General features: G+C 39.4%; 1 protein-coding gene across 2 annotated transcripts; it reads right to left on the bottom strand.

The window, feature by feature from the left end:
- Window positions 1–1,326: 1,326 nt before the first annotated feature.
- Window positions 1,327–15,544, bottom strand: LOC131700567 (long-chain-fatty-acid--CoA ligase ACSBG1-like). 2 transcript variants are annotated; one of them, XM_058998600.1, is made up of 14 exons: window positions 15,306–15,544; window positions 13,212–13,312; window positions 9,715–9,995; window positions 9,130–9,218; window positions 8,419–8,539; window positions 7,283–7,363; window positions 6,274–6,423; window positions 5,996–6,172; window positions 5,492–5,673; window positions 5,096–5,329; window positions 3,953–4,170; window positions 3,177–3,316; window positions 2,570–2,816; window positions 1,327–2,443 (listed from the first exon to the last, which is right to left on the bottom strand). In XM_058998600.1, exons 1-14 carry the CDS (start codon window positions 15,383–15,385, stop codon window positions 2,367–2,369), a joined length of 2,178 nt encoding a protein of 725 aa, XP_058854583.1. In that variant the 5' UTR covers window positions 15,386–15,544; the 3' UTR covers window positions 1,327–2,366. The 2 variants fall into 2 exon arrangements, with proteins under 2 accessions (XP_058854583.1, XP_058854584.1); XM_058998601.1 differs by having other exon boundaries at window positions 9,715–9,992; window positions 15,306–15,543.
- Between the last annotated feature and the right edge of the window lie 282 nt (window positions 15,545–15,826).

A 15,826-nucleotide genomic window follows, 5' to 3' on the forward strand; every position in this document is an offset into this window, starting at 1 on the left:
TACCAAAGTTTTCGTACACTGTGGTATATATTCTTTGCACTGCCAGTGCTGGTAATGTCGCGTGAGCTGTTCAGTGTGTTGATATGTAAATAAGTCCTGTTTGCCTGCGGGGTGTATCATCATCAATATCCGTCTCGATCTCCTGCCTGTCACTAAGCAGCGAATGCACGCACCCACACAGCAGATGGCTACCCTGTCACAAGCATTAATACCCTGTATTTTTCTAAACAAGGGATTTAGGGGAGCTCCCTAATAAAAGCTGAATCGCAAAATAATAATTGTGTGAATATTGTCATTGTTACAGCTGTGTATAATGGTATTCAAAACAGGATTAATTAGCCGACTTTTTACATATCTGCCCTTACTCGATGGATTACTGTACAGTGAAATAATTTTAAAAAGAGCACCAGTGGGGCTTAGGGAAGTGGTCTACATATTGAGGTGGTCAAATCTTTAGAAAGGTCTGTCTATAATCTGAAAGGGACTGACAGAGTGGTCTTTTTATACACATACTGTAGAGTTTGTCTGAAGGAGAGTTTCTTGTAACTGTTTTTAGGTTCTCAATACTCTCCTACCAGTAAGTGGCAACATGTAAGTGGTAGTCATTTCTTGTCTCGTTCCAGTATCAACCAAGTGGCAGCTAGTTCAATCTGCAGCCTGCAATCTGCAATCAGATATTACACGAGTCTAATTTCACCTGTTTGTATTACATCTTTTTTATAACTGCTGTTTCTAAGTGAATTTGCCAATCTCCAATATTTCACTGATATTCTAATACATTTTCTGACTTAATGTTCAACGTACGTTCTGAATACACCAGAAATCTTGCATTGGACGATCATCGGTAATCTCCACCGTGAGTCCCAGCTGAAGTCGATTTGATCTCGATCTGCTGCTTGTGGAAATGAACAAGTCTGATTTCAAACTGCTTTCAAGTCAATCCCAGTGGCAGGTAGAAGCTTATCCTAATGGTTTCAGGATCATTTACTCACAGCTTTCCACATGCATTACAATACTGTGTCAACTTATTACTGGCTTGTATAAAAAAAAATGTGTGTAATTTGAAATGAATTACAGTCGTAATGCATGTGACATCTTGACCATGTTGCTAAAAATATTTGTATAGAATGATATTTTAACCACAATATGGTCAGTAAAGCAATTGATCAGTTTTAATGACTTGATTGGTTTGCTAAATCTTTTATCTAGCAGTCTAACAAGTCAAATACAATGTTAGAAAGTGTTAGGAGTATATCTATCCACCAGGCATACTTTTATTGTGGATAGGAACCCAGGAAAATAATTGACGTCCCAGATATCAGAAGCTTATGCAATTTCACATTTATTAATAACAATTCTTAATCCATAGTGCTTATAGTGTTACATCTTATTGAACAATGCCTACAGTCTTTCTGGAAAATTAGGAAGGGGCGTGTCCTCCCACAATGGAAAGTCCCACCAAGGCTTTTCTTCTGTTAAGGAGGTGAGCCTGGTTTGTCCCTTGCTGCTTGAGATGTGGTAGATTCTTGGGGAAGCTGGAGAGTGTTTGGTTGTGATACAAAGCTGCTTTGTCAGAAAGTCTTCAAGTATTTTAATAACCGTTTAGCCACCAGAAGCATCTATTTTTAAGTGCATACATCACCACAAGCAGGTCGTTATGTTTTAATTAGTGCTGGTGTCAAAGTTTTCTGCATATTATGAAAATGAATTTTTTTTTGTAGATAAAGTGATTTATGGCTGGTTTCACAGACCCCAATTAACACTACTCTTGGACTACCTTATGTAAGGTAACATTAGGTAGTTCAACAGTACTGCTAATCAGGGTCTGTGAAACCAGTCATTGGGGTTTACAATATGTGTACTGTACAATAATCCAAAATATAAGATTGTAGAAGTTTGTTAAATGAATGGATAACTCTTAAAGTTAAACGTAATGTAAAATAAGAGTAAGGTTTATGCCAAAACTAATATTATAATCTACAAGACAACGTAAATCGACAAAGTACCAGCATTGTAGATGGAGGTACTAATCAATAAAACCATGTTTAGTTACAGTTCAATACAGAAATAAATCAAAGGAACATTTTTCCAATTCAATTTTTTTTTCTTTTTTGGTCTAATATACTTCTACTGTAATACCAAAAATAAAAACTGTGACTATGTGGTAAGCAGCTGCTATTTTCATGATGTCATAATTTAACTGTCAGATGCTAATACTATGTCAAGCTTTGCATATACAATTACATTAAAATTGAAACTACCAGGTACAGTACAACAAGCTATACAAGGTCTATCAATTGTTATAACGATTTCAGATTGAAAAAGTAACACGGCAGTGCTGTAGTTCTGTTCTTTTTAATTATTTTTTACTTAATGTAGAAACTCTCAATTTCATTACTGTACATCTCGAGAACTGACTGTCTCCGGAGCTTCATTGTGGGACCTAAAAACAAACAAAAGACACAAACTTAGCTGAGTTTGGTAATCAGTGTGGTACAGGTTGAAGCACACAATTCTTCACTTATGAGCTTTGGTGCATATCGCATACTGCTGCAACTTATTTCCTTACCCAGTTCTCCACCCAGGATAGAAAAATCCTTCCCCAGGACCGTCCATTTCTGAATGCGCTGAGCGTTAGAAATGGCTTTCCTGTTCACCCTGGCAATGCCTTCCTGTATGGCCTGGTACACAGCTCTGTCTTTCCCTCCAATTATATCAGACACTTTAGTGGCTTGGCTGCCGACCTGCTGGCAAAACGCGATTGCCTCAAGGCTCAATTCATCGGTGGGCTCCGCTGTCTCCGGATTGCAGACGCACTTAAGAGCCAAACAGAGAAACCATTCAGTAATATCCTTGACCGGCTGGTATCGGTCAAGTGTGTACCGTTACAATGCTGCACTGTGCTGTCTGTAATGGTATCTCAGTGAGTCCCGTTTCTAGATACTGTGCAGTAGGATTACACTTCATTTAGCATTAAATCTGAATTATGGCGCTGCTATCCTAATAGCATCTTTTAAAAAGTAACAAAACAAACAATACGTTTTTTTTGGTATTTTACGCAGTGTTAGCACTAGAACCCCTGTGTGTATTATTGAACATTCATTAAGCTGGAACAAAGACAAATGTTTCTTACACTTTTACCTTAGAATTCTGTTTTGAAGCTACAGATGATTTACCTTTAAAGTAAGCAGCATTGATAGGAATTTTCTCTTGTCCCCCACCAGCATGGCATTGCTAATAATGGGGAGCTCCTTTTTCACAAGGTCTTCAATTGGCACTGGAGCAACGTTTTCACCGCCCGCAGTGATAATCAGTTCTACATGCCAAACACATTACAAGACAAGACACGTTTGTAACACGAAGACCTGTCATCATACAACCTCCTCAACATAAAAACATATTATACAATAGTCTCGGTTGAGACCATTAAATACAGGGAATAGTTGAATTCAAGGTGTAATAACCAATTAAGAGTTCTTGCCTCTCGCTAGCATAACAACATTCATGCAGGGCCTTTATTAGTTTAAAAACTATGTTGTTTGTATTCACTTTTACCCCAATGAAGCCCATTTATCCTGCCACAACACTGTAAGTTTGATGAAAGTACTTTGTTTCCTTTCCTCATTTACTTCCTGTGTTACAGATAATGTGAACCCATGCCCTGTCCCTAGTTTTTTTTAGATAATACATAGCACATGTGTAAGGCTCCCTTGGGGTCCTATTACCTGTAACACAGGAAGCAGACTTATAGGGCCCTATTTTTAAGTGCAAATGGTATAAACTAGCAAGACTCTACCCAGAGCACTGAAACAAAGTTGTTTCCATCTTATTTTACTGTGTATCCCTTTCAGAAAATGTTGCTTTGCTTCAAAATAGGCCTGAATGTTACGGCAGATTTAAAAGAAAAAGGAATAATATTGTGTGGGTGATACTGTGGGGTTTGGAATGGCACCTTTTATCCTTCCAGTGATGTAAAAAAATCCATCTTTGTCTGTTTTGCCCAAATCCCCCGAATGCAACCAGCCCTCTTCATCAAACGCCTCTTTAGTTTTCTCCTCCATGTTTAAATAGCCCATGAAGACGTTTCGTCCCCAGCAGCAGACTTCACCGTTTCCTTCTGGGTCTTTATCAACCAGTTTGAACTTGCACCCAGGTACTACCTTTCCACAGCTGCACAGAACAAGCAAAGACAAGAGTACTTCAAATGAACTACTTCTATCCGTCTCTGCAGACTGAAATAAACATTTCATATACAACATTGGGCTCTCTTTTTGCTTACTGGAATCAGTCTTCAAGTTATCGTACTGCCACAAATTTACTGCACGGGTGTCTCACTTCCCACACAACAAGACAGAAACAGTAAATGCCAGATTACAATATAAATCCTGCCCAAGGTAAAGGGAAAGTGAGAAACTGTCAAGCTTCAAATTACATTTGAATATTTTTTTACTGCTCTATTACCTTTTTATTATGCTTGCAATTATTCTGAATCGTTCTTATTGCAATGACTCAGGTTTTGTTTTGTCTTCATACGGCACTGTGCTCAGGTGTTTTGGCCTGAGTTCAGGATCTGCTCTTCAATTCTAGTTACCAGACATTATTATTTATTTCTTAGCAGACGCCCTTATCCAGGGCGACTTACAATTGTTACAAGATATCACATTATTTTTTACATACAATTACCCATTTATACAGTTGGGTTTTTACTGGAGCAATCTAGGTAAAGTACCTTGCTGAAGGGTACAGCAGCAGTGTCCCCCACCTGAGATTGAACCCACGACCCTCCGGTCAAGAGTCCAGAGGCCTAACCACTACTCCACACTGCTGCCCCAACATACTACTGTAAATACACTTTGGCCAATCTAGTCTGTGTTACATATGTTTTTTTATGGCAAAGACTATTGCTTCTGCACATTTACACAGACAAAACAAAACAAAAAAATCTTCCTTTAAGAACCACCTAGAACAGGGGTCTCCAATCCTTGTCCTGGAGGGCCGGTGTCCCTCCTGGTTTAGTTCCAACTGTACCCTAAATTACTTAATTGGACCATGCCAGTGCACTACAACAAGTCCTCTGCCAGTTCTACAAACTCACCTCTGTAGCCTGTAAACGTTTGGTCCTGACATGAAGTGTGGGCCGGTCGTCTCGCTCATTCCATACCCCTCATAAAGGAGGATGTTGAGACCCAGGAAGAACTCGAGAGTTTCGAGTGTGATCGGCGCTGCTCCTGAGAAGTACTTCACGCAGTGCGAGAACCCCAGCTCAGCACGGACTGCTCCTAATACCAAGTGATCGGCCAGCGTGAACAGAAAGGGTTTGGCTTCATCCCTGAGAAATAAACAAACACAAAGGGGGATAATGCTGCTGCATAGCGGATTGGCCACCACTAGCATAACCTGTTAAAATGTACAGTTGAGAATGTACAAATACCATGGTCTACAATGTATGTAAAAGTGTATATGTAATGCCAGGCTTGTCATTTTCACTCACTTGTTGGCCCAGTTCAGGTTGGCTTCTAAGCTGACAGATGTGGCCCATGTTAACGTTTTCTTTTTCAGAAACCCAGCCTGAGCGGTCTCCTCTTTTATCTTCTCCATTATTTTCTCCCACACGCGTGGGACTCCCATGTGTGAAGTAGGGCAAGCCTCTTTCAAAGTATTGATTAGGCTTCCCTAAAACACATTAAGAAAAGTTTTAAATTAAAGAAGCATGTATTTGTTGCATTGTGCACCAGGGTAAAATGAGTGTAACATCTCTAAGCCAATGCTATAGATTTAAAAGTAGTGAATGGTACCTAATCATGTGTTGCCATTCAAACTCACTTCAATGGTAATAGTGTTGTATTTAAAATATGTTTCCGGATTTTAATTAAACCACTGGTTATAGGAAATACTGTATAGCACAGACTAGATTAGCCAAGCAAGCAACATCAAAAATCAAATTAAACTCGTTGACTGGCATACAGCATTTTCATATCATATATCCATACAGTACCTTCAAAGCATCAGGCTGTGCAAAATACACCAGTTCCCCCCACTGGATCCCAGTCCACAGATCGTAAAGCTGAGCTGCAATGTGACTGAGAGGGAGGTAGCTCACTATGGATTCCTGCTTTATCTCTCCTGGCTCTATGCCTCCTACTCTGCTGGCATGGGCTGCTGTCCATGTAATCTGAAAATAGTAGCAATGGTTTGATAAGATAATGTCAAATAATGCGTAGGTTACGTCTTGCAAAGTAAAAGAACATGTGTATGCAGTTTTTTTAAACGTACATTGTCATGGCTGAGCATCACTCCTTTAGGTGTCCCTGCAGTCCCGGATGTGTAAATTAGCACACAGCACTGATTTGGTTTTTGGCTGCTAATAATATCGTCAAGCTGTTCTTCAGAAACATCAGATCCCAGTTCCATGAACTCCTCCCACTGTTAAACAAATGAAAAGAAACTGTAAAAGATGAACCAATAATTAAATCATTTTTATCTAAGTGGCTCTAGGTTTTGTTGTTCCAATATTGAGTTATGATAATATTTTTTTTCATATCTGTTTTTACTTGACTTTCAGCTTGTCTGGAGTATCCTATGTTCCGGGACAACTTGAACAAACTTCCTCATCGACACACTAGCTTCCAGTACGCATAACTGATGCCAGGCCTGTACTGGTGTCCGCTGAAAAGAACAACCACTATTTACAGTACTGTAGCTGCTGCATAAAAATGAGTAAAGCCTGCATGATTATGGAAGCTGGCCCAGAAACAACAAGACTATAAAACCAATAGATGGTTGCATTGTTCCATTGCAGGGGAATACCTTTGTAAAGGTGAGCAAAATCTTATACAGCTAATACACAGAACCTGATATTGACTTCAACTGATTTGAAACTATTGAATTATACTAACAGGAAGCCAGACAGTATTGTCAGACACAAAACGCAGACACATAGACTACCAGTATACATTTTTCAATTCTCTATAATAGATTAGCACTGACAGATCCTACTTATTTTATACCGTTTGCATTAATATTAAATGCATTTCCTGTGTAATATCCTTATGTGTGTATTTGTTCTCATTCTATATTGTCGGTTCTGTTTAGATCATTAATTACTGTACCAGTGAAGACTTCTACAAGCTGAATTCCAAAAGTGAGGTCATTTTAGAAATAACCACTAGGGGTGTGCATCTAGAATTAACTGCGTCAGCTGTGTGTCTGTATGTACAGGAACACAGTTTCAGAGTATCGTATTTGAGAACTCTGGAAAGCATTCAATTAAAGCCTAACTTACTGAGTACAGGTTGGGATGTCTCTCTTGTAATGGACCATCGTATTGTACAATGGCTTTCAAATGGGGCAGCCTGTCTCGGATCTGAAAAGACAACAACAAAAGGAGAATGCTGCTACTATGGCATACTGTGCGAAAAAACAGAATGTGTGCAATACATGGGCAAGAGTATTTCATATACTATACTTTATAAATTTAGTAGTCGCCAATTGTTTTTATCATTTTCTCCCCAATTTGAAATAGCCAATTATTTTTAGGCGCTGACTTGGGAGCAGTGAAGACAAACACACGCTGTCCTCCGAAGCGTGTGCCGTCAGCCCACCGCTTCTTTATCACACTGCAGGCCCACCATGCAGCCACCCCAGAGCTACAGCGTCGGAGGACAAGACAGTTCTGGGCAGCTTACAGGCAAGCCCGCAAGTGTCCGGCCAGACCACAGGGGTCGCTAGTGCGACACCCTGGCCAACCTAAGCCCTCCTCATGGCCAATTGTGCGCCGCCCCCTGGGAGCTTCCATCCACGGTCCCCAGTGGAATAGCCTGGACTCGAACCGGCGACATCCAGGCTATGGGGCTCCACGCGGAGCGCCTTTACCAGATGCGCCACTTGGGAGCCCCATTCATATACTATACTTATGAGATACCAGGCTTTAAGGTAAATAAAACCCATGAGACACCTGCTGTTTTCAAGTGCACTTGATGCATCCTCTAGTTATAGGTCTAATATCACAAAGTGGTGGTCTAGCTTCAACTAAATCAGCTACTCAGCTAAAGGTTACTATGCTGTGGTGTCCATGGAAGGCTTTGTGATTTCCCTGTGTATTAAAGGTGGGTGGTGTCCTATAAGGATGACTGCACTTAGATCCACCACTGTTTAGATCAGTACATTACACCATTATCTTGCCCTGTGTTTGATTGTCTCTTTTCTTTGTAATCAAAATAACCAATAACGATCATTCAAGCCCTCCTATTAAAAACACAGAGTAAGAGTCACAATTTGCTTTCTTTAATTATGATGACCTCTAAGAAAACGATCATGCTTTGGGTAAATGCAGTTGTAATTGATACTACAATGACCAGTATTCAGGTTTTAGGGTCTAAAATCTGCCTAGACTTTGCGAGTAAGATGAGCTCTGCCTACCTGCAAGATTTTTTCCAGCTGTTTTTGGTTCTCAACTACAATGATGTTTGCTTTGCAGTTGTGGGCAACGTAGTGACATGCTTCTGGAGAGTTGGTTGTGTAGATTCCAGACACAATGCCCCTGTAAAGAGAAACAGACACCTACTAACACCAAATGGACATTTCAGGCTGCTTGAGATTTTTCCAAGGAGCCTCATTCCTTAGCTGACTTAATTCAGGTAATAATACAGATTGCATCCTTGCTTTAATATTTAGATTAAATTATTTACCCAACACAAATGGGATGCACCAATCCAACAAAACACTGACAGTTAAATAGACAGTAAATATTGTCATGGCACAATTAACAGTAACTGCTCTGTTTGAAGAAAAATAATTCTGTTAATCTTACCCGTTGTGCACAAACCAGGTTAAAGAAAGTTCACAGTTTTCTTACTGTCTTACTATCAAGAAGTCTAATTCCACCTCAGCAGTGTCTTTGTGTTCAAAGCAGACTACTGGCTGCAAAGCATGTCAGTCAATAGGAAAGCATCTCATTGGTTAATGTTAGGAAGGAAGACATTGCAGGGTTCCAGGTGAAATGACCCTACAGAAAGCTAGGCTTGCAAAGAAGATTTCTTTAACCTTGTGCAGGACACGTCTGTTTAGGGAACGACAGTGCACGTCAACTTTTTTTGGTTGATTTTGTTCTACTCAAGAGCAGGTTCTTACCCAGCAAATATAGCTCCGACTGCTGAAATAAACCACTCTGCAGAGTTAAATCCCAGGATCCCGACACCGTGGAACCGTTCCAAACAAAGCTATATTCAGAAAAACACCAGACAGTTAGCCCTAAGAGCTAGACTTCATAGCATCTGTTGGTTCAGCTGTGCTTTGTTGAGGGATCCATGTCCTTGCAGATATTCACAAGGACTACAAGAGGTCAAGGCTACACAACATTATACCAACAAGGTGAAACTACAACCACCACCAAGGGCTGGCAATAGTTGAGGTAAAGACAGTTGAAACAAAATATGAATAAATCATGTATTTGATAATGGCTGCTGCTCAGTTTGTGACTATTCTGTTTCATAACACATGACATGCGATTAGTCGACTGCCAGTTTCTGAGGTGGACTGCCACTTTTCTATTATTATTATTACTATTGAACTTGAAAGGCCAGGCCCCAGAGCCAAGAAAATCAAAATGCTGTGATGCATGTCAGCTGTTTCCTTCGAATTGACTTGGACGCAAGTGTCAGTGAATTGGTGACGACAAACTGTCAATGTTTTAAATAAAAAGAAAAACGTACTTACCTTTAAAAAACTTTTAGCTGCTCTTCTGCAAAGTTGATAATACTCTGCAAAGGTGATCTTCTCCAGTTTATCGTTCTTCTTGCTGGCTAACGCGCATAGGGTCTTGTACTTTTCTTCGGATGCTTTGAACATCTGGTGAACTGTGATTGGTGTCTGTGGACAGGACTCGTCTATTCTGAGCTGCACCGAGCCATCAGCAAGCGTGCTCCAGAGTGAATCGGCAGGGGCCAGATTCACTGCACTGGCTACCATTGATTCAGTGGTTTTATCAGCCTGACCTTCTTGAAAAAAGAAAAACACATTTATTTATATGTATTGTCCTCTTACCTTTATGCTGTTTGCAGTCAGTGATTCTTTTTGCAGTTACTCAAATATGATATCTTTTTTTTATATGCAATCTTTGTTGAGGTAGCTGGCTCTCTTTCACCATAGACATATGTAACACAGGCTAGATCAGCAAAGTGTCTGTTTAGGTTTCATTTCCAGCACGGTCTAATGAATAATGAATTCAGTTTATTTTTTGTATTGCTGTTAATAGGCAGTACCTAGGTTCCCCCCCCCCCCCCCCCCCTAAGCATTTATTGTCCAACTTATAAACATTACAACATGCAATACAAATACTGCAAAATCAATTTTAAACTCTCAGAGAGGTGAAACTATAAGAAACTATTGGGAATTTGGAGATAAGCACGGCTTTAAAAACATGGATTTTCGATTGCAGTAGACAAGCATTTTTACTTTTGAATGTTTATTACCGTTTTTCCTCACAGTAAAATAGACCCCCTTATGCCACACTTATTATGTACTTACTTATTATGAGTGTGCAATGGCGAAGTGAAATGCTTTACTAAGATCTGGAAATCCTTAGACAATTAACTTAGCCTAAACAGCGTTACCACAAACTCAAAGAAGCTAAACATGAAATTAAATTAATGGTGAGGAAATTGTATTTAATTACACCGTGTAACAATTTTTTTTTTTTTTTTTTGGTTCCTGGGTGGTAAGTGTTATTTCCTAATTGCTTATGCCTCAAAAGTATAGAAAATGGCTATTATTCCCCACAAACTTTGCTTTTGTGACCAGGACAGTGATATTTTGAAATTTACCTATTTTCCAGAACATTCCAGATAGATTCAGTGCTGAGTAAACTTGGAGTAACTTCTAGAACTTTCCAGTAATATAAATAGCTGCTCCATAATGGTAACAAGTACCCGTCTCTTCCCCTGGCTCACTCGGTGCACCTCAAACATTACAACAGCATCAAGACCTTGCTGGACGCCTTGAAGTATGATGAGTACGGCTGGGAGGTCATAGGAGACTTCAAAATGGTGGCATTCCTGATGAGTCTCCAAGGCGGTTTGACCAAGTTTCCCTGCTATCTTTGCCTTTGGGACAGCAGGGACACCAAGGCGCACTGCCACAGGCGGGACTGGCCACAGCGGACCGAGTTCTCTGTGGGGAGGAACAACGTCAAGTGGGAGCCACTGGTGGACCCCCGGAAGGTGCTGATGCCACCACTGCACATCAAATTGGGCCTTATGAAACAATTTGTCAGAGCTCTAGATAAGGAGTCGGCAGTCTTCAAGTACCTTCAAGACTTCTTCCCTAAGCTGTCTGAGGCAAAGGTCAAAGCCGGTGTCTTCGTCGGACCACAGATAAAGAAGATCCTGGAGTGCAATGAATTCCCCAAGAAGCTCACTAGTAAGGAGAAAGCGGCTTGGAACAGCTTTGTCGCAGTGGTTCGGGGCTTCCTGGGCAATCACAAGGCCGAAAACTATGTGGAGCTGGTTGAGACTCTGGTGAAGAACTACGGCACAATGGGCTGTAGGATGTCCCTCAAAGTCCATATCCTTGATGCTCATCTTGATAAATTCAAGGAGAACATGGCAGCGTACACGGAGGAGCAAGGCGAGCGCTTCCACCAGGATATACTGGACTTTGAACGCCGATACCAAGGACAGTATAACGAGAACATAATGGGAGACTACATTTGGGGGCTGATTCGTGAAAGTGATTTACAGTATAATCGTAAATCTCGAAAAACTACCCGCTTCTAAATCTTTTGTAGTCATTTTTGTATTACTTTAGTATAAATACATGTTAATTTGGATTCATATGTTGTTTTTTTCTGACTTTATGTGAACGAAAAGACACAAATTCGCCCATTTTCTCATTGGAAATAGGTAAATTTCAAAATATCACTGTCTGGTCACAAAAGCAAAGTTTGTGGGGAATAATAGCCATTTTCTATACTTTTGAGGCATAAGCAATTAGGAAATAACACTTACTACCCAGGAACAAAAATTGTGTTACATAGTGAATGCACATTTTTATTGCCTGCATGCAATACCTGAACAAATATCTGAACAAATCTTGGTGGGTTTATGTACAGTCCCCAAAAGAAGTTTAAACCAAATCTACCAAAACCCTGCTTGCTGCTACTAAATAAGCATGCTCCTGCTGCTACGTGCAGAGGTAGGATGTGATAATTGAAGAAAAACTGACATTTAAAAGGGGACCTTTTTCCCTAATTGTGTTTTTGTCACACTGATTGCAAAGCTGATATTTTCAACACAGATTTATAAAGGTCAGCTTTAATATGTAAAAACATTTTTAAAACCGTACAAGAACACTAACTCCTTAAACAGCAGTGTAGCTTCAGTCAGGAACAAAAATTGTGTTACATAGTGTTACCAAGCAAGACTAGAGTGAATTCAGCCAGAAGTAAGGCGAAGATAGGCCATTGATGAAATATGCCAGCAGGATTTTAAAATGGCTACAATAAATTAATGCCACCTGATTTTACTCTGCTGGGAGCAAGGATAACTGATATTACACTGTCTAATATAATCCTATTAATCACATCACATGTGATTTAAACTCAAACGCAATATTCTTGAAAAGCAGAATCTTACAGTGGCTCACTCAAACAAATGGGAGAAAACAATAAGGTATCTCAATGTAATAAAATTCCATTGAACACCATTATAATGTCAGTGCATTACTCTGAATAAACCTTTGAATAAGCATTAGGAGCAGGATTACCAGGAACAAACATGGCTATTACCATGAACTAAAAACTAAGATACAAGGGCATTAGTCTGGTGTTTGACCACTACCACGCAAGCATGGTCAACTATCAAGGTAAAACCCAATAATCAGGTTTTTTTTTATTAGCAACCAGTAAACAGTGCCTTTGCTGTTATTTTAAACATGTTAACCCTTTCAGATTGTATTATCTTTGAATGTCGTGGTAGTGCACTGGAATGGTGCTGATTGGTGGATAAAAGTTTAGAGATTTCTAATCATCATCATTATACCAAAATATGAAAAACTTATCAATGTAAGTTACCACTGCAGCTGCCCTGGTGCTGCTGTTGCCTCTGAGCTCCATTGTAGTGTCATTGCATTGCCATTGAAGATTGCTTGGTAAGTGCACTGAGGTCTCACCCACTTAGCCACAGATAGTAAACCAGTTTTTGCAAAGGCCTACTCACCCGACTGATCCCCCATAGCCTGTTTGTTACTCTCACTGTTACAGTTTGACATCTGTTCTGTATTCAGATATAGTGCGGATCCCTCTGAAGCTGACAACACACTGAAAGATAAAGGTACAGTTAGTAAGGGAGCGCAGATTCACTGTTTGAAGACACCATGCTTCACTTTTCCAAACTGAACTTCAAAACTCAAGCTGGCACTAAAGCTGAGCCCCGAGGGGGTCACATGGTGGAGTTCAGAAGCATTGTTCGTTTGGAACAACGTTGGGCTGTGGAAACTGCCCTGAAGCTGCTTTGTCAGAGGGAAGAGTTCACAAACCAATAGGCTTAGAGCTCCAACTACCCGTTGCCAAAAGTGATTTTTTTCAGAAACTGTGTTAAATTCTTCTGCACAGAATACTAAAACAAAAATGTCCATTAAATAACAATGAACAGCCTTTTTCATTACATTAACATATTGTGACCGTGTGTACCATACCATATGCAGTAACAAATCTATAAGATAATACAGTACAATAATATATATAAATATGTATATCCGTCCACTTTGTATGCACAGTGGCGGGGCAGTCAGAAGAGAAAGTCGCTTCTCCAAACAAGTTCAATGAAAACTGAGTTCAGTTAAATTTACAGAAGAATGATACTGGAGCCCCAGTCTGAATGACTGTAATGTAAACACCCAAAATAGTACGGTAAAAAAAATAAAAGCTATTACAATGGCATTGAAAGTTTCTCCTTGTTTTTTTCACAGCGAGCCTATTCAAAGGTAGTGTGCCAAATGTGTCACTACAAATCACCTCATTTCAATTGAAGATTTGAACACTATACAAACGAAACTACAGACTCCTTATTTATTCACAGTGAAATTGGCTGCAGACCCACAACACCAACAAAGGTTTCTCTGCATGTTTAAAATGTTCTGTTGAACTACTTTGCATCCCATGATTGGTCAGGGATCTTGAACATAAAGAACTGGCAAAAAAAAAAAAAAAAAATTGTTTTGTAGTGTAAGTGTAAAAGTTTTACTTTGTTACCCCCGGAAGATCGATGCGCAAAAATGAGGTGAAAATTAAGCCATTAAAGATGACTCTTTTACATTATTTTTAAAGATGGTTGTCCATCAAATCAACAGTACAAAGGTCACTCTTGAAATCAGGACTTAAAGGATGTGTTGCAGTAAGAATACCTCTGTTAAGAAAGGGGAACAAGACTAAAAGGCTAAAATATGCACAAGAACACAGAAATTGGACTATGGAACAATGGTCAAAGGTGCTTTGGACTGTTGATGGATGGACAACGACACCTGTGCCAGTTCTGTTGTCAATTCAATGCTTGTCTTCTTTCTATTCCTTAAGGATATTATCTTCAAATATTGCTCATCCTTGTTAGACAGCTTTTTGGGTCTTCCAGTCCTGGGTTTGTCAATTACAGATGATGTTTCTCTGTACTTGTAGATTATGCTTCGGATACCACACCTTGAAAATCAAGTGATGTGAGCTACTTCACTCAATGTTTTTCCTTCTTTATGCAAGTCAAGGTTGTTATGATAGTAGAAAACACTAGTGGAGGCTTTGAGTAAATTGTTGATGCTCATAATGCATCAGAGTAGAAAAATGCAACATGTCTAAGACTTTTGCACAGCAGTGCACATATATAAACATTTTATAAAATACATAAAATCAGCATACAATTAAAAAAAATAATATTCAAATTACTGATTGTTAAACACTAACTATTGGTTCTCATTCAATAAGCAATGGATTCTTATTAACATTTGTGTTAGTCTACAAAAAAAAAGACCTATACAGACTACATGATACAGTACTAGATGTACAACTAGACTCCATACACAGTGTTTACAAAAGGGAGTTATTGAAAGTAAAAACAAATTATGAAAACATTTGTATCATGGATTATAAAATAAAATCCTTTATAAACATCAGTTTTACCAACAATCTAAAAAAAAAAAAAAAACTCACTAAAAATCATTGCTTTGTATAACTTCACCCACACTCCCACAATAAAGCTAAACACACTGAATATAGAAAATAATATAAACTGCCTTCAGCAAGGTGGCTATGAGCATTTTCTTACCTGTTTCCAAAGTTTTGTGCTGAATCTGTGTGGTTTTCATTGCAGTGCCCGTTCTTGATTGTCTCATTGCTACAAGGCATACTGGCTGGCAAGTGACAGCTTCTAAACCATGGAGTATAATGAAATGCCTGGGAATGAATAGGCCTGGGAGTCTACTTCTGGCATGACTTAGAACGGTAAATAATGCGTGCCAGCAAGGGATAAAGTAGCACAGGAAGTGTCATATAACACAGCTTTTTACATTTTGGCGGAATATGTGATGCGTGCACTAAGCACGAATAACACATGCAAAGAAATCTGGACAGCAAAGGCTGTTCAATATCGTGCTTAAAAATGCTACATATTCATAGATATTTCTTTCTTGCAACCGAAACCTGCAACGCATCTTAATAAGACCAAAGCTCTTTCACGTGCAAATTTCTTTTGGGTTCCAGGAATGCGAATGAATTCGTGTTTTCCTCAAATTAAACCCAGAATTTCATTCTCGATACATTTTTTTCCCATGATTTTATCCCCTAACT

The sequence above is a fragment of the Acipenser ruthenus genome, chromosome 24 (genome assembly GCF_902713425.1).
Source record: "Acipenser ruthenus chromosome 24, fAciRut3.2 maternal haplotype, whole genome shotgun sequence".
Classification (NCBI taxonomy): domain Eukaryota; kingdom Metazoa; phylum Chordata; class Actinopteri; order Acipenseriformes; family Acipenseridae; genus Acipenser; species Acipenser ruthenus.

Coding starts and splice junctions, on each gene's coding strand:
- LOC131700567 (XM_058998600.1), bottom strand. CDS start 15,385: ATGCCTTGTAGCAATGAGACAATCAAGAACGGGCACTGCAATGAAAAC. Junction 13,313..15,305: donor GCACAAAACTTTGGAAACAG/GTAAGAAAATGC, acceptor TTTATCTTTCAG/TGTGTTGTCAGCTTCAGAGG. Junction 4,171..5,095: donor AACGTTTACAGGCTACAGAG/GTGAGTTTGTAG, acceptor TGTTCTGTGCAG/CTGTGGAAAGGTAGTACCTG.